This window comes from Vombatus ursinus, unplaced genomic scaffold (assembly GCF_900497805.2).
Source record: "Vombatus ursinus unplaced genomic scaffold, bare-nosed wombat genome assembly UNPS02014959.1, whole genome shotgun sequence".
NCBI classification, from domain to species: Eukaryota; Metazoa; Chordata; class Mammalia; order Diprotodontia; family Vombatidae; genus Vombatus; species Vombatus ursinus.
The window spans coordinates 11,334,291-11,359,442 of NW_020954737.1; the positions used below are offsets into that span (position 1 = coordinate 11,334,291).

At 38.1% G+C, this 25,152-nt stretch overlaps 1 protein-coding gene across 3 annotated transcripts in view; it reads left to right on the forward strand.

Moving 5' to 3' along the window:
- EPHB1 (EPH receptor B1) overlaps positions 1-25,152 on the forward strand; it is a 722,599-nt gene that overhangs the window by 582,818 nt on the left and 114,629 nt on the right. For 2 of the 3 annotated variants that reach the window (XM_027845332.1, XM_027845333.1), the window contains exons 6-7: positions 13,903-14,084; positions 24,675-24,837. In XM_027845332.1, coding sequence (XP_027701133.1) covers positions 13,903-14,084; positions 24,675-24,837 — 345 coding nt within the window. The remainder of the gene's footprint in view (positions 1-13,902; positions 14,085-24,674; positions 24,838-25,152) is intronic. The other variant, XM_027845334.1, reaches the window with a different exon arrangement.

Below are 25,152 nucleotides of genomic sequence, written 5' to 3' on the forward strand. Positions count from 1 at the left end.
TGACTTAGAAAACCACAACTTAATATCATCTATGTTGTATTATATTTTTAAAAATATTTCCCAATGACATTTTAGTCTGATTTGGACTACAGGTTTGATACCTTTCCTGTAGGCAATGAAGCTTGCCCTACAAGTTAGGTATTTTCTACTTTGAAAGTCAGTAGTTTGCCTGCACAACATTACATTCCTAAGTAGCAGAAGGCCTACCTATATCTACAGGATCCTATTCATATCTTGAAGCTTGGTTAATTCAGCTTGGAGAAAGACAATGGTGACCACTGTATCCCCTATCACTCCTTGAGGAGGGGTAAAGTGAACAGTTTAGTATTGTCTCATCACCAGGACAAGGTGATCCTTTGAAAGAGCCCTAAAAACATACAGTCTTGACAGAGAAGATATAAGGCAAGAAAGAGAACCTCTCAAAGAGGACACGAAAATTATAGTACAGGTTCAAAGGAGAAACCAGGGCAAATGAGATCTGGAAGGGAAATAGGTAAGAGAGTTAATAAATTGAAGAGAGATATCAGAGAGGTCCAGTCACTGAGAGAGGGGAAGAAGGAACAGAACGAATGATGAGTTAAGCAAAGTCAGATTATGGTTCAATGCAAAGAAAAATGTCATAATAATTAGAGTTATCCAAAAGTTTTAAAAATTGCTTCAAGTGGTAATAGATTTCCTCTTAGTTGAGGTCTTCAAATGGACGCAAGATGATCTCTTTTTAATTGTTTTTTGGAGAATGGATTTCCTTATATCATCCAGCGTAGAAGTGAAGTGAACAAGCAAGGACCCAACCCAACACTAGTGGGTACAGAAGCTTTGACCTCCACCATTTTTTTGACTTGTGCTAGTTTATCCTTCCTTATTCTGGTGGTCCTCTTCTCCTGTTGTTGTTCAGTTGTTTCAGTCATGTCTGACACTGTGTGTCCCCATTTGGGGTTTTCTTGGCAAAGATACAGGAGTGGTTTGCCATTTCCTTCTTCAACTCACTTTACAGATGAGGAAACTGAGGCAAACACAGTTAAATGACTTGCCCAGGATCACACAGCTACTGTGTCTGAAGCCAGATTTGAACTCATGAAGATAAGTCTTTCTGACTACTTACCTGGTGTTCTATCCACTGCATCACCTAGCTGCCCCTCTTCTCCTGGGAGCTCACTCTATTGGAGCCAGACTTAGTGTAGTCACCTGATTGACTTCTGCCCTACTGTAGCTCAGAACTCTCCAGTTCAAGTAATCCACCAGCCTCAGAGAATGTGGTTGTATAGCCTGTGAGCTAAGGATAGGTTTTGCATCTTTATTTTAAAATGTGAACTGTATTCTATTTCCTGAATAATAGTAACTTTCTTCTTTTTCCTCATATAAGTGTTTATGTGTCATTTTAAAACTTTAAAATACTCTTATAAAATTACTATACCTTAAAATAAGGATAAGCATCAGGGTTGGGGGGGGGGTTCCTTATTTAAAGGGAGCAAAAGTTTTTTTTTTATTTTAATTGTCTTTATCTAATAATGTAAATTTTAAAAATTGTTAGTTCGTAGGCTATACAAAAAGAGGCAGCAGGCTGGATTTGACCCATCAACTGTAGTTGATAAACCTCTGCACTATACCTTTTTGCTGTGCCTTGTTTCAGAGCTTGAAAACCGTGTTTCTTAATTATGCATAAATCTCAGAAGAACAGGAAAAAATGTATAGGAGGAAGAGGAAGAGGAAAGCTTTGTCATTTGAGTCCCTTTCAGCCTGAGAGAATGTAGAGCCTAATCTACATAGTGGTGTAATGCTTAGGGACTTGTCCAGTTGATCAATCCAATCCAATAAACATTTATTAAGTGCCTACAACATGCCAGGAGCTGTGCTAAGTGCTAGGGATACATTTAATAAAAAGAAAGACAGTCTCTGCCCTCAACAAGCTTACCATCTAAAGGGGGAGACATCTCATACCACATACCAAGATAAGGTCAAAATTAATGAATGATTCAAACATAAAGGGTAATATCATAAGTAAATTAGGGGAGCATGGAAAAATATACCTGTCAGATCTATCAAGGACAAAATTTATGGCCAAAACAAGAGATAGAGAAGATCATAAGAAGTAAAATGGATAATTTTGATTACATGAAATTATAAAGGTTTTGTATAAAAATAAAGCGTAGCCAAAATTAGAAGAAAAATAGGAAACTGAAAAAAAATTTACATCAGATTTTTCTTATAAAAGTTTTATTTCTCAAATATATAGAGAACTGAGCCAAATTTATAAAACTACAAGTCATTCCCCAATTGATAAATGGTCAAAGGATATGCATAGGTGGTTTCAGAAGAAGAAATCAAAGCTATCAATAGTCACATGAAAAAGTGCTCTAAATCACTATTGATTAGAGAAATGCAAATTGAAACAGGTCTGAAATACTACCTCACATTTATCAGTTTGGCTAACATGACAGAAAAGGAAAATGATAAATGCTAGAGGGCATGTGGAAAAATTGGGACACTAATGCACTGCTAGTGGAGTTGTGAATTAGTCCAACCATTCTGGAGAACAATATAAAAGCATAGCCAAGGGCTGTAATACTGTGCATACCCTTTGACTCAGCAATACCACTACTAGGTCTGTATCCCAAAGAGATCAAAGAAAAGGGGAAAAGATCTATTTATGCAAAAATACTTATAGCAGCTATTTTTGGTGGCAAGGAATTGAAAGTCTAGAGAATGCGTATCAATTGGGGAATGACTGATCAAGTTGTGGTATATGATTGTGAGGGAATATTGTTGTGCTATAAGAAATGATGAGCAGCATGGTTTCAGAAGAAAACCTGGGAGGACTTATATGAACTGATACAAAGTAAAATGAGCAGAACCAGGAGAACATTATACACAATAACAGCAATATTGTAACAATGATCAACTATGGAAGACTTAGCTACTCTGATTAAGACAGTAATCCAAGACAATTCCAAAGAACTCATAATGAAAAATACTATCTACTTCCAGAGAGAGAACTTATAAACTCTGCGCAGATTAAGGCATAGTTTTAAAAAATTCTTTATTTTTCTTGTTTGTACATGTATATTTTCTTTTGTAGCATGGCTAGTATGGAATATATTTTACATGACTTCACCTGCATAATCAATATCACATTACTTGCCTTCTCAAGGAATAGGGGAGGGGCAAGAGGGAGAGAGAAAATTTGGGGGGCAGATAAGTGGCGCAGTGGATAGAGTACTGACCCTGGAGTCAGGAGGACTCGAGTTCAAATCCGGTCTCAGACCAGACACTTACTAGCTGTGTGACCCTGGGCAAGTCACTTAACCCCAATTGCCTCACCAAAAAAAAAAAAAAAAGAAAGAAAAAGAAAAAGGTAAAAAAAGAAAAGAAAAGAAAATTTAGAACTCAAAATTTTTAAAAATGTTAAAAATTTTATATATAATTGGGTAGTATTTAGCAAAATAAATAAAAAATAAATAAAAAAATCCCTGAAGAGGCCAGCTTCTCTTATAAGAATTCACCTTTCTGACTCTCAGTCAAGCAATGCCCGTAAGGCAGAAGTGATCACTGGGAACCCACCAGGGGAATTCCCTCTGTTTTCTCAGCAAGTGGCTAGGGCACAGGTTAACCACTATGGAAGGGGATGTGTCCTCCTGCAATCTCTGCAAGTTGATTGGGAGAACTTATATTGATTAAGGAATCCACTAGTCTCCATATAATACTCACAAGCTTGTAGATGATAGCACTTCTTTGTTTTCCCTTTGTGTCCTTGGCTAGTTATGGTACCTCACATATAGTAGACTATACGGGCCGCACGCCGACCTTCTGCCAGTCATGCGCCAGTACCCACTTCTCCTAAAAGAAGTACACTACCAGAGTCTTACCCACGCCTGGGTCTTCGGTTCTGAGCCGGATCACCACACAGAGACGAGCCATCGGGAGGCACCAACACCAGAGCTTTATTCAGAGGCCAACACAGCAAACCATCATAGCAAGCCCAAGCAGCAAGGCCAGAGCAACAGGGCAGGAGCCAGGGGAGAGCGCACGTGTGTGATCTGACCACGCTTGTTCCTACGTACCTACTTAGCCCCTCCTCCCCAGCCCGCTACTAGCCAATGATTGTAGGGTCAGATACTGGAAGGGGCTGTCTGAGTTTAGCACACCAAGGGGGAGGGAGTGACGTAGGAGGCCAGGATTGGATACAGGAAGGAGGCATCTGGGATTGACGCATGGACAAGAGTACGTGACCTAGGAAGTCAGACTCAGGAGGGGACTGGGTCAGTGCTGCACAAAGGGACCCGGAGGTCAGGAAGGTCACAAGAGGCATCTGGAGATGACGTTGCATATAGGGAGGGGACTAAGCAGAGGGAACTCAGTCCTCTGCCATCCCACTCCCACGTGGCACCGCCCCTTGCCTCAGGAGCTCAGGCTCGGCTACTTCCTTGCACCCAGCTTATCTCATAGCACTGCCCAATTGCCTCATGGCTTCTCCGTATCCAGCCCATCCCAGTACACACGACTCTGCCTACCACAGTCCCTGCCTCGACTTCCAAAATACCCAGATCTTACCTTACCCTTGCCACAGCACCCAGCAACCTGGTAGCTGCCAACATCAGACAGTCCCTCACAGTAGACACTTAAGAAATGTTTGTTGAATTGAACAGAAATGGGCCAGAGATAGAATCATGGGGCTCATTGGTCCATGAAAGACCTTCTTTCAGGTAGACATTGATTAATTCATTAATCAATACTCCTTGGAGACATTCAATCCAAATCAAGCTACCCCTCTTAAGATCCAGTTGGCTTCTCTCCAATTTGTCCACAAGGATATTGTGAGAGACCTTGTTAAATGGTTTGTTTAAACTAACATATACCAGGTTCACTGCAATTCCCCCCCTACTAGTCTAATGACCCGTTTAAAAAAGGAAATGGAGTTAATCTGGCATATCTTCATTTTTAATGAACTCATGCTGAGTTGTAGTGATAATCACTGGCACATTCTAAGGCTCAAAAGCCATAACTTTAATGGTCTGTTCTAGGGTTATATGAGTATATGAAACTTCAACTACCATTTTGTATAGACCATATACCGGCTACTTTTGTGTAGCTTCATTTGAAGATATATTTTTGAAGAGAATCAAAATAGGGTCAACTTTCAATTATTATTAATACAATTTCTTATCTGGAGTACATGCTTGTTGTTCATCCTTCATTTCCAAAGAGGACCAATGACATCACTGTGGGGTCAAGGTTCATTGCATTTGGCTGTGGCTGATCAGACCAATGTTAGTTTGGAAGGCTTCTACCACAGGTCAGGAAGAATTTCCTTTGTGCTGCATAAGTGCTTAATAAATGTGTATTGTATGAATGAATGAATGATTCATTTTAATGAAGGGGAAATTCAGATAATTCAGAAATTCAGATAATTCTAAAATAATTTATATATGATTTTAAAATAGTATTTACATTTCATTATGGGTCTATCTGAAGTTTTAAATATTTAAACTAAATAAAGAAGCCACATTATGAAGACCTGGTAATTGAAAAGCAGCACCATTTTCCATCTTGCCTCATTCTTGCCTTGTTCCAAGTTGTATGTTAGCATCACTTCTCAAAATGATGCTCCTTACCTCAGTCTTTTGGAGGCCAATCTGTCTGTCTGACTCATATCTTTCCTCAAGGCAAAGCAGTGATAAAATGATTTGAGTTTAAGAAGTCTTTCCTGAAGGCTAAACCAGATACAAGGCTCTGGTTTTAACTCAAACTAGAGACAACAAAATACTAATGGGGCAACCCATTTTACATATGAGGAAACTGAGACCTAGAGAGGTTAAGTAATTTGCTGAAAGTCTCGTAGGTAATAAGCACTAGAGTCAAGTTTGGAACCCAAGTCTTTTCACCCTATAGCCCATTTTCTTTCTACTATATAATTTTTAATGTGGTTTTATTTAGAAACGACTTAAATCAAGAGGAGATGAGAAAACAGAACAAAATAGATTTCCCCTCCAAAAGATCCGCAAAATGGAGAGCAGATAATCCAGTAATATTTTTGTGTCTCAAAAGATACTTAAGGGGCAGCTAGATGGTATAGTATATAGAGCACTGGCCCTGAAGTCAGGACCTGAGTTCAGATCCAGCCTCAGACCAAACACTTGACACTTACTAGGTGTGTGACCCTGGGCAAGTCACTTAACCCCATTGCCTAACCAAAAAAAAAAAAAAAAAAAAAAAGGAAAAGAAAAAGAAAAAAAAGGATACTTAATTTCACTGTTTCAGGTAGCCTGTTCCTTTGCCAATGCAGATCACTACCACTCCATGCCTCAGTAGACATTTTCATGAGTTGTCTTGGCTAAAATGAAAAAAAAAATCACCACCAGGTTGCTAACTAATGAGCCTTTCCAAGCTCCATGAACTATGCAGTCACTAGACCCATACACTAAGCCTTTCTACCCAGCTTTCAAACTTACTACTTCAGAGGCAGCATGGTATAGTGGGTAGAGTTGTTGAATTTGATGATTTAACCTCAGACACTCACTAACACACAGATGTATATATATATGTGTGTATGTATATATGTACATTGCATAAATATGATGTGTGATGTATATATATGTTTGTATATGTATACATGATGTATAAATAAATAAATTTGTGATATATATGTATAAATATGTATATATATATGTTTATATATCACACCATGTGTACATATGTGCATATGTATGTGCATATGCACAATGTATGCATGCACACAAGTGTGTGCATGTGCGTACCTGGCATGGTATGGTCCATGAAGTGATGAACAGTTGGACATGACTTGGACACAACTGAACAACAACAAATAATATGTGTGTGTGTGTGTGTGTGTGTGTGTGTGTGTGTGTGTGTATACTTTAAAGTGCTAGACTTTGAGAATCCAAGGTTATTCCCATCCTATGATGAGGCATAGAAGCAGGACTTAGGAATCTAATCATAGATAAGCACGAGTTGACCATACATCAAGCTTGTTTCATTTTTTACTTCATATGACAAGAGCCTGGCATGGTGCCTGGCTCATAGAGGGACTTTAATCAGAGCTTGCTGATTGATTGATTGATTAGTTAGCTTTGATCCTTTTCTGTTTGTCTATGACTAAATGACAAAATTGATGTATGTGAAAGGCTAGGAGCACATTTTTTAGACTACACATTTTACCTGGACTCCAGTCCTTCTCTTGTTCGGGATAACATGCTATCTTGTATATAGTAGGCACTTAATAAATGGTTGTTGAGTTAAATTGAATGGAAATGGACCACAGGAGTCCCGGCAGGAGGGGGCAGAGTACTCTATCTTCTTTTTAGACTGATATCAATCCATTAATCAGAACTTTCTGAGTCCTTTCAGTCTAGTAGCTCTTAGAATTCTTAATTTCCTTCAAGGCTCAGTTCAGATGCCTTCTTCTATGTGAAGACTTCCCTCCTCCTCCCAAAGTATTGTGCTCTCTCCACCCTCAGATCATTTTGTATTTACTTACCTGTGAGCATATTCTTATCCCACCCCCAACATGTTTGAGGTCAAGAACTATTTTCCTTGTTTGTCTTATGTCACTAATGCCTAGCACATAATATGCGTTTAATATTTTTTTTAAGAATTGCATTATTAAATTGAATGTGACAATAGACTTCAGAGAAACATAGTATTTAATTTTCAGCAGTAACTGGTTTGAAACTAGAAAATTGTTTGGGGAAGCTATTTCTCTTCAAAAGAGGAAAGATTTTCTTCAATTTGGAGGAAAAAAGAAATCACAGAGTTTTATTTTTCTCCGGAGACTTTTTTTTTCCTTTTTTTCATTGGCACAAAGGAGAACAAAGGAGGGCATATAGAAAGGGGATAAAAACAGAGAGGTCATAGCTTTCTTTTTCTACCAGAGGTTTCTTCCTTATATAGCAAAGAGAGTAATGGGTTCTGCATGTGTAAAGAGGCCCATGTGTGGTGAGGGGCCTTTGTGTGTAGCTCTAAGGGAGGCAGAATAGACATCTCTAGCCTCTCCCATTCCCCTTTCTCCAAGGGAGATTTTCATTCCTGCCAGGAGGGGAAGCAGGAAGTTGGGGCTGAGACCAGTGTACTATTCTCAGAGAGAGGGGTACTGGGCTAGAAGTATATCTATTTACACTCTTGAATATTACCCTAAGTGATATGATTGGGTTCTCTATAACTTCTAATTGTTTTGTCATTTCTGGGGGGAAAGAGGACCCTAAGATCTATGTCGATGGCTTGATTCCTTCTCCACCTAATACTACCTCTACAATGAATACACATAGTAAATAACAAAGAAACCCATTTATCCATATCATACAAAATGGCAGACAGAGAATATTTATATGCATATGTGTATATACATATACATACACACTTAAGATATATAAAGTAGAAACACAGTAACCTTCTGGGAGCCATCAGCATAAAAATAACTGGATCATCAGGAGTTGATGAGATCATCAAGTGAGAGATTATAGAGAGAAAAGAGAAATGGGCTTAGCTCTAGACCAAGCCTTGGGAGATACCTCCATTTGCTGTTGTTCTTTGTCCTTTGTTCTCAAAGAGGACCAGGACCTCAGGGAGGTGATGCCATGACATGCAAAAATACAAATAAGAGAATATTTACCAGACAATGCAGAGTGAAGGATCTTTCCATTGGGAGTGAGACAACTCAACTCAGCTGAGGCAGGGTCCTGGATTTCACCCAAGGGGAAACTCCCCAAAGTCTCTAGTGTAGCAATCCAGGAATGGATCCATGATGGAGACTGCCAGATCCCCTCATGTCTTCCCAGAGACTTTTCCTTCAGTAGCTTCAAGTGGAGTTGGCCTCTTCCATCCTTCTTCTCAAAGATGAAAATTAGGAGGATCCAAAGTGACTCCATATTGGAGGACTTGGAGCTTGATGAATCCCAAAGGGGACTGGTTCTGAAAGGTCTCAAAAAAGCCCAAAGGCTGGAGCCCTCTCAGCTCCCACCAAGTCCTCTCCAACCCTCTTGTAGGAGAGGGCCTTCATCTCACTCCACTGATAAGGAGAGAGTCCAAAACTAATGGACTTTGGGACAGGCATTACACTTACACAGACTAAAAGGGATTGGAAACTCCTCTCTAAATAAGGTCACACATCACAGTTCAGAGGACTCATTCTAAGAAACATGTAGCCAGCAGGTAGAAGAAACAAGGGCTTTTGATGACAACTTGACCTAAAGTTATGTAAATGCAGGCAAGTTGGGGAGTGGTCTTATTCCAAGATAAGCATACTCCAGGAGTTAGAAAGAAGCTTTGTAATTCCATTTGATGGTAAAATTTAAGGTTACCTTAAACTGTGATTGATACTAGTCAATGCTGAGTGAGAAAGGTACCAAATTGTACCTTGGGCTTTGTATTCTTTAAAAACTTACTTTTTTATTTGCTCCACAAAATATTATAAAGTATTGGTTAAATTTAGCTGCATTAATAATACTTTTAACAAAAATAAGTGAGAAAGCATGTAAAACTCTCAAAAAAAATGGTTAGGCATTTGCCAATACCATATAACAATATACTCTAATTGATGTTCATTTCTTTGAATGATGAAAAAAACTGCTGAAAGCAAATTTGCAATCTTAAATTTATAAAGTGACAACAGTGTCACATAGATATATTCCATGAAGTTTTTGAAGGCACAGTATAGAATATGTAAGCAATGACCTTCATCACAGCTAACGCGGCAGGACCAAGCCGAAAAACCTTCTGTGTTGGAACACTTACTGAAGACTCATCAATTACCACCTTCTCTAAGAGAAAGACAACACACATCTATTATTTCCAGACCATTTTCATTTCATGATGTTATATGAAAAACATTTGAAACAGGAAATAATATTATTTTCAAACATAGATTTCTGAATCACTTACAGATTTTGAAATTATTACCCTTTTCCTCTCAAGTGCTTTTGTTTATGCCATCTTTTCTTCATTTGCATTCTCAACTTCATTATTGCCAAATGTCTTATTGTGGAAACTGTTCTATTGTGACAATGCTTTCTCAAGAGATAATTTTCCTTTGAAGTACAATGAAACCCTAAGTCCAACCTTAAGAAATCAGAGAGGATTTTTTTTGCTTTGTTTTGTTTTTGTTTTACTGGAAATTTCTCCCTACTCTGCTATATTTTAGGACATACAAGTTTCTTCTTTTGTGGTCCTTATTTCCTCCTATCTAACACACACATATGTATATATAAATTTGTGTGTATGTGTGCATCTATGTATACACATAGGTATATATGTATATGTATATATGTGTATCCTTGCTAGGTGTATGTACACATACATATACATATATATGCATATACACATGCATGCACACACACATATATATACACACACATTTGGCAAGGAGATACACAGATATCTATATGTATAGATATCTCTCTCTATATATATGCAAGTTATATATATATATATGTACACACAGATATATATGTATATACATATATGTATACACAGATGTGTGTATGTGTGTGTGCATATATTTCCCTCCCAGGCTAATCTTCTTCAAAGCTTTTATTGCTAGATATACCTCACTAAATCCTATCATCTCAACTGACTCTATCATACTTATCTCTCTTCTTCTTGGCTAAACTTCTTGAAAAATCAGCCTATACTCAACGCCACCACTTACCTCTCACTCTCTTCTGAGCCCTCTACAATCCAACTTCCAACCTCATCATTCAATCTAAAGTACTTTCTCCCAAGTTACCAATGATTTATTAATTACATTGTCCAATGGTCTCTTCTCAAACCTCCTCTTTCTTGACTTCCCTGTAGCATTTTGCCTTAATGATCCCCTTCCCTTCCCAAATAATCCCTCTGCTTTATATTTTTGTGATGCCCCTCTCTCCTAGTTAACTCCGCAGGTTACTGTGTGACTATTCTTTCTCAATATCCTTGACTGGATCTCTGAGTGAGGTTATGCCCATTCAGTGAAGAGATCTCTTTAAAAAGTGAGTTAAGGGATGTCCCCTTTAATAAAATTTAAAAAAAAATCAAACTGGGAGGGAAGACCCTCAATGTTTCTGGCCAAAAGAGAAACAGTTACTATTTACATTCACTCTGAGCGATATCCTGGGCCATCTCCAGTCATCCTGATCTAGATCTTGCCACTGGACCCAGATGGATCTGGAGGTGAAAGTGAGGCTGGTGACCTTGCACAGCCCTCCCTCACTTAAATCCAATTCACTTGCATGTCATGGCATCACCTCCCTGAGGTCCTGGTCTTCTTTGACAACAAAGGACACAGAACAACAGCAAATGGAGGTATCTCCCAAGGCTTGGTCTAGGGCTAAGCCCATTTTTCTTTTCTCTCTATAATCTCTCACTTGATGATTCCATTAACTCCTGATGATCCACTTATTTTTATGCTGATGGCTCCCAGAGGGTTACTGTGTTTTTACTTTACATATCTTACGTGTGTATGTATGTGTATATACACATGTACATTGTGAACCCTGAGCCCCATGAACCCCATGAACCCCAATTTGAAACAGTCTGCTCTAAGAAAGAGACAAACAAAACTGGGGTACATGTGTCCACAGTTTAATTTCTCAAAGTGGCTTGACATGCACTGCATGGGAGTTTAGTCCAAAACTGGGCCCCCTTGAGGGTTATACGCCCTTCAAAGAGTAGGTGTTCCCAAGGGGGTGACAATCAACTGTAGTTGACATACAAGGTGGGTTCCTTAGATCACTTAGTCCTCAGACACAGGATATCACCTGCCATCAAAGGAAATACCATCCCCAGTCCTGGAAGTCTGTCCCTCCTCCAAACCTGAGCAAGATAAAATCAATTCAGGTCTGGGTTGGGGTTTGACCAAGATAAGAAGATTCAATGCATTCTCATCATCAGTGACATCCTTCTGAACAATGTTGGACAGAAGACTGGCAGGGTAGAGCTCTGAGTCTCCAAGACACAGATAACCAAGAGAATTTTTTTTTTTTTTGGTGAGGCAATTGGGGTTAAGTGACTTGCCCAGGGTTGCACAGCTAGTAAGTGTCATGTGTTTGAGGTCAGATTTGAACTCAAGTACTCCCAACTCTAAGGCTAGAACTCTATCCACTGCGCCACCTAGCTGCCTCAAGAAATCATTTTTAACAACATACACATATATATATGGTTGTTGCCCTTGGTTCTCAAAGAGGACAAAAATGACATCACTATGCTAGAATCAAGTTATGCTGTGTCTGACTGTGGCTGATCAGACCAACATGAGCTTGGAATGTACTAGCACAGGTCAGGCACAAATAGCCCATGTGCACATTTGGGGTGGATTCTCTAAATTTGCATATCTCACATTTCTTTTGAGTTAAACACACACACACACACGCACATATAGATACATATACATATATACATGTAGGTACATACAAATATGTGTGAATATATAGTATAATAGATTACATATAGTATAGTGTGTATATACATATATATGCATATACACATACATACACTTTGCATGTAACTTGTATGGACCTATAGATTCATAGAAACAATGGGGAAGGAATGGAAATAGTGAGGGAAGAAAAGAGAGAGAGAGATCTCTATTAGAATTGTTGTTGTGTTTGTCCTTCGTTCTCAAAGAGTACTGACTTAATGAATATTTGTTAAAACAAATTGGACCCATCTGTTGACCTAAGGCTGGCTATACAGTTATCTTCTTCCTTCCCTTTATTCTTAAATTCTCCTCATTTTATAGCAGACATCCTTATTCTACTCTTTCACCTTTACCTATCTCACTCATCTGTTGACCAGGGAGATTATGAAGTGCTGATATTAAAAAATGAATTGTGGTGAGACCATATCAAGGCATGATTCCTATAATCTTTTTCTCTTCCTGGCCAGTAACTGGCATCAACAAACAGTTTTAATATAGGTGTGTTGGGTAGGACGGGAGTAGGGAACATGGAGAAATGTATGAGCCCTAAACAGGTTGTCTGGAGAGAACCAACAAGTGTTCAGAAACAGATAAATTGAGATCAGATGCCCGGGAGGGCAAAAGGTTATCCTTCTCTTGCTTCAAGCACTGCCAGCATTAGTAGCAGCGTTAGCTACAGCAGCAGTCAGCTAGCTGGCCGGGTGGATAGAGTGTTGGACCTGGAGTCAGCAAGACCTGAGTTCAAATTGGACCTCAGACACTCACTAGCTGTGTGAACATGAGCAAGTCTCTTCATTTCTATTTGCCTTATTCCACTGGAGAAAAAAATGGTAAACCACTCCAGTATCTTCGCCAAGGAAAACCCACATGAGGTTGTGAAGACTTGGGCATGTCTCAACAACAACAGTAGCAGCTGTACACAGCTGCCCAAATTCAAGTATCTGTAGAAATATATTTTAGATAAATTTTGTATTTATATTAGAGGTGATAAGTAGCAGAAAAGAATTTAGAGGGGGTGGTGAGGGGCAGTGGAAAAGATACTGAATGTAGAGTCAGAGGACCTGGATTTGGATCCTAGCTTTGCCATTTGCTATCTGTTTGACCTTTGGGCAAGTCATTTCATTTCTCTGGGCCTCAGTTTCTCCATCTGTTGAAAGGCTGGTGGCAATGTTCTTTCAATTCTGAATCAAAGATCTGATGATTCTATGACGGATCCTATGAAAAGCCTATTTCTCTGTAAGAAAGAGAAGAATATTCTACCAAATACTTTGTCTAAAACTTTCTGATAAAGGACAGGGTAGAATCAAAGCTATAATTCCAACCCTTCCTAGATTCTACTGTCCCCAAACTCTGGATATGCCAGTATAGTCCTGGAGGAGAAAGAAAGAGAGGGAAGAATTTTGTTGTTGTTCCTTGTGTTCAAACATCTGAGTCTAATCTGTCATTATAAAGGTGCTCACTTCCACTACCTATACTGTCCTCTCCTCTCTCCACAGCTCCCTCCACAGTTCCCATCATGCACCAGGTAAGTGCAACCATGAGGAGCATCACCCTGTCATGGCCACAGCCGGAGCAGCCCAATGGCATTATCCTGGACTATGAGATCCGTTATTATGAGAAGGTGAGCCGGATCTGCACTCCTGACATTAGCAGCACTGTGGGCTCAAGACCAGCCACCGTAAGCCTGAATATAATCAGAAGGGAAAAGGGGAGGGATTGGAGGAGAGTTCCTGAAGGAGGGAAAAGGCAGTGGCCTAAGGCCCTCTAGAATTATTTCTTGATGCAGAACTATTTCTATACTGGCAAAAATGAAGTATCCATATATCCATATGAACATTTATATAATATATTAAAATAGATGTAATATAGAATCATATGTGATATAAAATATAACTATTTATTGTATATTATTTACATAATAAACATAAATAAATATATTATATAGTAAATATATATTAATGTGCATGGATGCATTATACATATATACACATATATACTATATATATATTACATATTTTGTGAACTACACACACATGCACATATACATATATAAAACTGAGGGATATGGTGCTTTCATGCTTTCTCTACAGGCACAGTAACATACTTACTAGACCCCTGACTACTCTGATGTACTTTACTTGTGGTTAATTCACTGGGACAGTAGAGAAAGGATCATATATCTCAAATCATGTACTGAAGTAGAAACAACTTCACTACTGACTAGTTAAAGCTGTTTCAATGCTACAAAAACGCTCTAGGAAGAGTCAATAGTTTTATTGAGACTATCGCTATATCATTGCCTCTTGACTGATAGGGGAGATTTGTTAGGACAATGGCATCAAAAAGTGAGATATGTGAAATTGCTTGCAATTTTTTTCTGTTGCTAGGGCTGTCCTATACCAGGAGTGTTAACTTTGAACATGCTCCATGGGATGGCTCCTACTACACTTTCTATACTAATAGCAAATTATTTGAAAAACAAAAGAAACACACACACACACACACGAAAGGGAATGAAATTACTTAGGAGTTGTATGACCTTGGGCAACTCACTTCATTTCCTATGGGCTTCATTTTCTTTGCCTTTAAAATGAGGGCCTTGGATAGTTATCTCTAAGGTTCCTTCTAGCTCTGAGATTTTCTTGATACCAATGTGATATAGTAAGAAAAAGTACTGCATTAGGAAACTAAGACCTAAGGGTCTAGCCCCCTCCTCTTGATCCCCCACCATCCCATTCCACAACTAACAAGATGTAGGACATTGGACATGTCACTTTATTTCTCTAGATCTTATTTTCTTCATCTATAGAGTAGAGGTAATTTTATGTTATTATGTCACCCCATAATTATGGGAGGTAAGCAATGACTGCACCATACAATTACTCAAAATCCTTTCCAACTCTGGAATCTCATAAATCTATAGTTTTTGAGAAATTTATGAAAAGATATTATTTTATGAGGAAGTGAGCAATTTAGCTATGTCTAGACAACATGAGCAACGTACAAGGTTAGGTGGTTATCTGCTATTACCTACAGCACCTTGCAAACTTTAAAGCCGTATACAAATGCTAACTCTTTTTATTATTTTTAAAACACAAACTTTACAAAGGCCAGAAGAGACTTTATATGATTGAAACTTGTTATTTTGCCCATCACAGGACTCTGAACATAGCAGGTTCCTAATAAATGTTTGCTGAATTTTTAAAAATCTGCTTAACTGGGGCGGGAGGCACAATTGATCCAAATTATTCAAGGGATTTGGAGAAGCTAGAATGGAGTTGAACCTATAATTCTTAAGTGTTGCCCAAGTGACAGAACACTATAGGGGTAGGGAGGAGGTCCCTAAAAGGTTGGAATCATCATCATCATCATCTTCTTCTTTTTCTTCTTCTTCTTCTTCTTCTTTGGCATATGCTAGAGATTTCTTTATTTGACAACAAAACAGGCAAAGAGCCTTCTGAGCTTGAAAAAATGGAATTTAGGCTAGCACTACCTTCTGAGTCAATTATCTACACATTTCAAAATTACCAGCAACTTACAGGGATAATTTCAGTAGTATCAAAAAACAAACAAACAAAATTTTCCTCCTATTCCCTGCCCCTCATTCTCCCACCAAATACAAACAAGCTAAAAAATAAAATCAAACAAAACAAAACAAAACAAAACAAAACAAAACAAAAAAACTTCCCTCTCCCCAATCCTATAATTAGCCATTTGTTCCTTTGGATTTGCCCATTTTTTAAAAATTAATTTATTTTGATGTATCAGCAATCACTTCTATAAGCTTTTGAGTTTTAAATTTTTCTCCCCCTCCCTTCCTACCTCCCTCCCCAAGACAGCATGCAATCTGATGTAGGCTATACATATACATTCCTATTAAACATATGTTCACATTAGTCATGTTGTAAGGGAGAATTAGAACCAATAGAAGGAAACACAAGAAAGAGGAAACAAAGCAAAACAGAAGAAAAAAAAAGAGCAAATAGTATACTTTCATCTGCGTTCAAACTCCATAGTTCTTTCTTTGGATGTGGATAACATTTTCCATCATGAGACTTTTGGAGATGTCTTAGATCCTTGCATTGCTGAGAAAGGCTGTCTATTAAAGTCAGTCCTTGTGCAACGTGACTGTTACTGTGTATAACATTCTCCTGGTTCTGCTCACTTCACTCAGCATCAGTTGATACAAGTCTTTCAAGGTTTTTCTGAAGTCTGTCTGCTCATCATTTCTTATAGCACAATAGTATTCTATTACATTCATATACCACAACTTGTTCAGCCATTCCCCAATTGATGGGCATCCCCTCAATTTCCAATTCTTGATCACTACAAAAAGAGCTGCTAGAAATATTTTTGTGCATGTGGGTCCTTTTCCTATTTGTATGATCTCTTTGGGATACAGCCCTAGAAGTGCTATTGCTGTGTCAAAGGGTATGCATATTTTTATAGCCCTTTGAGCATAGTTCCAAATTGCTCTCCAAAATGGTTGGATAATTTCACAACTCCACTAACAATGCATTAGTTTTCCAGTTTTCCCACATCTTCTCCAACATTTATCATTTTCCTGTTTTATCATGTTTATCATCTTATAGGTATGATGTGGTACCTCAGATTTTTCTAATCAATTGGATTTGCCCATTTTACCACCCAAAATAACTCTCAATATTAGACCTCAAAAAGAACTTTAGAAGCCATCTAGTCCATTCCTCTCATTTTATGGATGAGGAATTGAAATGAAGTTAAATGACTTTTCCAGGTTCACACAGTTAGTGTCTGAGATAGGATTTGAATCTACCTTTTCCTGAAATTATCCAATACCCTTTACCACTAAGGTGAATTGGCTTATTGGGCCAAATTTTGAAAGGAGGAGAGTGAAGAAAACAAGATGGCACCAACTACTTATGCTGGGGTATGAGGGAGAAGGGGAGGAAGAAAGTAGAAAGAAGAGCATAAGGTCATGGAAGAAGACACCCTTGCTTATTGCATGGAAGAAGAGTGGTATTGGAGGAAAAGACACTGGAGTCAGAGGACTTGGGTTTGAATCCCACCTTCTTATGCTTTATGTGACCATGGACAACCAAATTCCTGTCTATTGGCTTCAGTTTCTTTATCTGTGAAATGGAGAGGTTAAACTAAATGCTTTCTGAATTCCCTTCCAATCTTGAATTCCTTTTTTTTTTTGCCCGGTTCCTCTGTGCTCCATAAATAGAGCTGACATATTCTTGAACAAAATGATGAAACTCACATTTGTCATCACCTTCTCACCTCTATACTATCCCACCACCCTAAAAGAAGTTAAAATCTCCTCCAGATGCAAATTGCAATTGCTATGAATTCCTGCTACTGAAGGAAGGCTTATTTTCTCTGTTAATGCAACTTCTCCTGTTTGTCTATAATTTATACTAATTACCAACATGGGTATGCAACAGCTCACTGCCTGAGGCGGTTTCTGCACCTCAGTGAAGCACATTATTTCTCTAAACTCCAGAGAATAGGGGAGCTTTCTTCAGAGGCAGGGGGATTTCTATGCCAAGGCACCAGCCTGCTCAGCAGTATTTTGGCAAATGGTCCTGCAAGTTATGCCTTTTTATGTCACTATGGAACTTTTTGATTCCATTTTGAAATAAAAATCTTTGGCTATTAAATTCATGAAGCTGTCCCTAACTGTCCCCAGTGTGGTAAGAGGAAAGGATTATATGGTGAAAGTTCTTTAAAAAGATACAAAGGGCTATGTAAAAGAATGTGGTGGCATTACTATTGACATTACTAGTATTATTTTGTTAACAACAACAATAATAATAATAATATTTTGATCTTTCAAAAGACCCAATATTTCAATGGTGTAGCCATTCCCTTCACTGATGTTAGATCACTAGTCCTCCACATCTAATTTGACAATCTCCATTGCTGCTAAAAAATGTACTCAGCTGGTGTCCAACTTTCTGGTAATGAGCTTTCCTGAGCTAGGCTAGACTAGTCTTCTGAGGACAAACACAAAGGCTGTCATTGGCCCATATTGGAATTCTTTGCAGAAGCAGAGCTATTAGTCTGTTGGCATAGGGAGCTCGAAACCAAGTTTACCTGCCTAAAGTTCACCTTCATCATTATTCTCAATTCACCTGGTCAGCTCAGTGATCACTAAGCCAGGAATGAAGAAGACCTGAGTTCAAATCCTACTTCAGGTCCTTAATAACTGTATGACCTTAGGCAAGTAGCTTAGTTGTTTTCTGCCTCAGTTTCCTCATCTGTAAATGGGGATAATAATAATAGCTTCTACGTCCCAGAGTTGTATTGAGTATCAAATGAGATAATATTTGTAAAGCACTTAGCATACTTCCCGTTACATAGTGGGTGCCATACAAGTGCTATTATTATTAATTATTATTATTAATCTAATTATTATTATTAATCTAATTCACTCAAGCTCAATGGACATTTATTAAGTATGAGCCATGGGCTTTATTAAGAATGAACACTATACTAGGAACCCAGGATACAAAGACAAAAATGGAAGTCCTTGTCATTCAGGAGATTACATTCTACTGGTTTTAACAATACTATTAGTTTTGTTAATAATATTGTCACTTTCAATATTTCCATCCCTCAACATGAGAGGAAGTGAGTATTCCTTTGATACTGAGCGTCTTAGTCATTGTTTCAAATGGATCAGCCAAATTATCGTATCCACCCCCATGTTCTGAATTGACCCTGTAGTCCTAACTATAAAGGACTGTCTAAAATTCCCAAAGTTCAGCTCAGTAAATGCCCATGAGTCTAGTTCTAAATTCCGAAGGCTACCCTGAAGGATTAAATCTGTTAGTTTGTTTCTATGTGCCTGCCTATTATTAATAATATATGTTTATGCCTTTATATATCACTTTGTAGCTTTGTCTTTTATAGGCATTGTCTCATTGGACCTCTACAAGAGCATCTTGATTTAGGAGAGGAGGTTATAGCAGAGTGGAAAAGGCTTACTGCTGGGACATCAGAAGGCTCAGGTTCAAATCTTCCTTCTGACATTTAATCCATATGGCTTGAAACTAGAGGGCCTGTGAAGCCTGATCTATGATTAAATAAATGCAAGTGTTATTATCTACATTTGTAGGAAACTGAGGCTTAAGAAGTTGAAGTTTGATTTACTCAAAACCCCTAATGGCTAATGAATGGCAATCATGTGACTTAAAGCAGGTCTTTTGACTCTAAGACAAATGTTTTTTCCATTATATCACATGATTTCCTTATTAATTATCCCTGCTTGGAGCTTACCTCTATAAGAATAGATTTTTTTTATTATTATTTTGAATCCTGTGTTGTTATGCTCCTGTTGCCATTTTTAATCTCCTAGGCTTCCTTCTCCCTCTGATGCTCTCTCTTCACTTATGCCTTTGTCACCTCTCAGTTTCAGCTCCCTTGAACAGAATTAATATTCATCTCACCTCCCTACAAGCTCATTAATAAAGAAGTCAAATGGTACCAAGTTAATGAAAGTCCCTGTGGCTCCATCCTGTTCATCTCCTTTCCCATTTTAACACATTTTCATTTGTCTTTCCCCCTTTGTTTACTCTTGTCACACTTTTCCCTCCTTATGTCAGTGCTTGTAGGCAGGCCATGGATGGAGAAGCCACATTTGCTCTTGGCTGCCTCAAAGATTAAGCATTTAAAGGTATAATATATCTTCATAATAATCTCTACTAGTCTGGGCTGGTTCTGGCTTTGGGAATTTCAACCCCTTAAATTCCAAGCTCATTTTCCCAATGAAACTCTATTTCATTGCATGATAATGTCTTATGCTTGATAGGTTGGATCAAATGATGAGACTCTAGAGCATGGTATACTCTTATGTGTTTGTGAAACTAGCCTTGCCAGATATAGCCTTGCCAATCAATTTGCTTTCATTTCCCAAGTCTAATAACAGTATGAGGCAGTACAGTGTAGTGGGTAGAGAGAGGTGGCTTCAAATCCAGGAAGACTTTTGTTTAGATCCTACCTTTGATGTGATATAATCTTGAATAAAGCATTTACCCTCAGTGCTCTAGGCAATTCACTAAGATCTCCCTTGGTAAAGAGGGTCTCCTCATCTGGGGATTCCCTACACAAATGAAATCCAACCCCTAAATACAATTTGGTTGGGTACAAGCATTGGTCTCTAGTCTAAATCCAGTACACTTGGAAGAAAGGCTGAGCTAATTACAAATTGTGGGCTAATGTTTGGTAAAAGGTAATGAGGCATGATAGATTAAGTAGGCACACATTGAATGAAGAACATCTAGGTTCGTCTCTGAATTCTGTCACATGATAGTTGTGTGGTCCTATTCAAGTCATTTAAACTCTCAGTGCAGATGCAATTCTTAATCAGTGTAAGTTGCAGAGACATAGCTAATCTGTATTGGGAGGAGGGATTTTCTTCACCAGGAGTTCCCTATAGACATCAGTCTACCACTTGTCCCCACTACCAAAAAGTTTGGTAATCAATGCAAATTCCATGACACCAAATGACTATAAAAAGACTCTCATATCTCAAATAATGTTCCATTTATCCAAATAAATATTGGATTCAACAAGATCCCATCAAAACAAAAGAACTTAACCTGTTCTTCAGTTTTGCTTAATTGGAATTTAATTTGTATTTTTAAGGTTACATATGATTTTTCTCAGTTTCACTTCATCTGTTGGATTAGAACAAAGAGGGACATGATAGATGCTTCAAAAATGACTCTGTTGCTAATGATAGTAAAGAGAGATTCATAGATGCCAAGAATTATAATTAGAAGTTATCAGAGGTCACCTTGTTCAACCTCCTACACAGTGAGTATAGACTTTCTGACTTATAGTTATCTAACCTTTGCTGGAATATGCCCAGTGAAGACCTTACTTCTACCTCGAGCAGCTTACTCCACTGATGGACAGCTCTGGTTGTTAGAAAATCCATCCTTATATTCAGCCCAAATTAATCTCTTTGTAAATTTTACCATTGCTTTAGTGAGAATAGCATAAACAAAGTGAATTCCTTCTTCTACAAAACAGTCCTTCAAATATTTGAAGACAGAAATCATCTCCTCTTATTTTTCTCTTTTCCTAGTGAAACACACTTGGTCTATTCAACTATTCCTCTCAGAACATGATTTCCATGATCCTTACAATCTGGGGCCTTTATATGTTCTCTTATTTACCAATGTATCTCTTCAAATGTAATACCTAGGAATTAAATATTGTATTTCAGATATATTCTGACCAGAACAAAAGAGAGAGGGATTCTTAAACTACTTGTAATTTAAGAATATAGACTTGTAATCTAAATATAGTGTAGATATCATAATTCTATTAAGCTTAAAATTTCAAGATTTTTTTTTAATATAGCCATATCATACTGTTGACTCATGTTAAGTTTGCCATTCTACATCCCCAGCATTTTTACAAAAGTCTTGGGATCAAGTCAGGCCTCCTTGATCCTAAGATCTGTAATTAATGAATTTTAGAACCTAAATCCCAGGCTTAGTATTTATTTCCTAGTGAATTTTATTTTATATGCTTTAGCCCAGGGATCCAGTCTTACTTATTGAAAAAATTTTGAATCTTGATTCTGTCATCTCTGGTATTAACTATTCCTCCTATATTGTCTGCAACTGCATTGATCAGTCCTTCTACATGTGTATCTCCTGCTAAATTACCCATTAAAAGGCTAAGCAGAAAGAAAAGTAAGAGCCCTGAGAGGACTTTGGTATGCCAAGTGAGACCTCCATTGGTCTGATGTGATGTACATCTCGGTGATGTACAAACCTTCCCACGTGCTAGTCCCCATGCTAAGGAGAAGGATTGAGAGGACAAAAGAAGTATAAATTATGAGAAATATAAATGATGGCCCCTGTACACTAGAGGCTTCTGATTTACTTAGGAAGAAAAGATATACACATGAAGCAATTAGAGAACAAGATAATTTATGCCATGGTACTAAATTGTGCAGTACAGACAATTAGCTCAAAGGATAGTGTCTAATAAGGTGCTGATTTTACAGCACAACTAATAAGCATGAAAGGAGCTAGAGAAGAAGTGCTTGCTGTGAGCTCAAGTAATGAGAGGAGGATTTACAGAAGAGGTAAGGGTTTGAGGTAGGATCTGAAGGATTGATGGATTGGACTGCATGGACAGAAGATACAGTTTTCCAGGGATGGGGGATAATGTCATTAAGTGGAAATAGTAACCAGTACAACCAAACACAACCAACATTTAAGGGCCTACCATGTGCCATACAGTGAGAGTACAGAGACAAAAATGAAACAATCCCCAGCTTCAAGGACATTGCATTGCATTTCCTCTATTGGAGGGAAAGTCCAGAGGAGAATTTATAAGGTGCAACGAGTAAGAGGGAAGAAGGGAATGGTAAAGAGGCTGGTAGAGAGTCCATGTTAGGAATAGTATAGAAATAAGGTTGTATAGATAAGAGGCTGCCCAAGGGGCTTGAATGTTAAATGCAAGAGTTTACAACTAATCCATCAAAAAATAGGGAGTGTTTGTTAAGTTTTTATCAGAATAACATAATGAAAGTATTTTAGGAGAAGTGATCTATTGATCTCTTCCCCCTCCGTCCCTTAATTCAACAGTGTTAAGAATTGCATAGTTCCTAGACCACATACAAATGTTAATTTAACTTCTGGTATATATAATGTGAAACCTTTGTCCAACAACCAGTAATCTGATATACTATTAAAGCCACTGAACTATATCTATATTGACATTCTTGCTATAAATGAAACTTAAAGACACATAGGAGTTGTAGCTACGGTAAGGGTGGATTCTAAGCTCTCCTCATAGCAGTAAATAAAGAAGTTGGTGGAATTCTGATCTGAAATGGGTGAGGCAATATATCTGCCAGAGAAATTATCGATCTATAAAAGTGTCTAAGTGTCCATCTGGACAGGATGGATGAGAGGGAATGCAGGTGTAGTCAAATCATTCAAGAAGACAAGTATCCATTCAAAGAAAAGGGATAGAGTAGTGACCTGAAGGGTAGAGCTCAACATTGAGTTTAAGAATCATGCATGTTCGAAGGCCAGTAGAGAGGGAGGGATTGGAGATGTTAGAGAGATAGAAGGACAGCGGTGTGTTGAGATAAAGATATGGGTACAAAGTGACAGAATGTTTTCAGTCTTTATGACAAAGTATGAGGGGGATTGAGAGAGAGAGAGAGAGAGAGAACAAAATGATTTATAAGTATTAAGAACCAAGTTGTTGAAGTTTGTTGGCATAAATTTAAGATAGTTTTATCTTTTTTTTTTTTAGTAAAAATGACAGCTAGCATTTATATATCTCTTTAAGGTTTGCAAAGCGCTTTAGATATGTTATCTCATTTGATTTAATAGGTGGAAAAGCACCTTTTAAAAACTGAAATCACCAGATAAGCACTAAGTACTCATGTAAATATTCTTTGTCCTACCCAATAAGGAAATATATATGTATATATATTTGAATGAATCGTCTCTGTACTCAAGATAACTCAGCCAATTCCCTAAGTTCCCTTTATCCCATAGATAATATCTTTGCTGAAGCAACATGGCATAGTGGACAGCAAGCTAGTCTCAGGTGAGGACGATTTGACTTCAAGTCCCACATATTGGCTATGTGACCCTGGGCAAGTCACTTAAATTTCTAGTGTTCTCAGGCAAATCTTTAAAAGCACTGGCTGATCTGCATTGGTCTAGAGGATTTTCTCATCAGAAAGCCCCTATACCATTGTAATCACAGGTCTGGACCAAAAAGTCACTTAAACTTCCAGTGTTCTCAGGCAAATCTTTAAAAGCACTGGCTGATCTGCATTGGTCTAGAGGATTTTCTCATCAGAAAGTCCCTATACCATTGTAATCACAGTTCTGACCAAAAAGGAAAACCTATATTAAAATAAAACAGAAATATCTATGGAAAGTATTAGAGAATGTTCTTCCTCTTTGAATAGATCCAATTATTTTTATGAGGCAAGTCATTTAACTTCTCAATGCTCCAGGCAAGTCTCTAAAATGCTATGCTATGAAGGCTGAGGTCTTGAGCTGCATTGGTAGAGGGAACTTCCTTAGTGGCATTTCCCTATACTACTGAAATCACAGGTCTAGTCTCCATCTCTACAATTTATCACATGCAAGAGGTGACAAAATGGTGATCTTACCCTATGTGTTATAGAAGAGAACAGGATGTCTGATGCAAATTTTGGTTGGGTGGATACATTTCTTGCTTCTCTGTGTGACCAATGAACACTTTTCTTCCTCTCTATATTATGAAGGAACAGAACGAGTACAACTCTTCAATGGCAAAGAGTCAGACCAATACGGCTCGAATTGACGGGCTTCGACCTGGCATGGTTTATGTGGTTCAAGTGCGAGCTCGCACAGTTGCTGGTTATGGCAAATACAGTGGGAAAATGTGCTTCCAGACACTGACAGATGGTGAGTGGGGTGCTTGGCCAGTGGAAGAAGAGGGTGGGGAGAAAACGCAGAAGAGGACAGAGAGAAATTGCACTGACTGCTAAAATGTCAACCTGTAATTGGGTTTAAGTTAAATTCTCTCTTCAGAGTCCATTTCCCAAAAGGACAACTTGGAGAGGACCTAGTGGTGTGTGGGGATATTTGATTAATCACCAGCTGGAAGAGGAATCTGTTTTCAATCTTTTAGTTATGTTTCTCCTCCCTCCCACTTCACCCCCAGCATCTAATTGAATTTGGGTTTGAAGCTTGTTTCCACATGGTGAACATATGGGAATC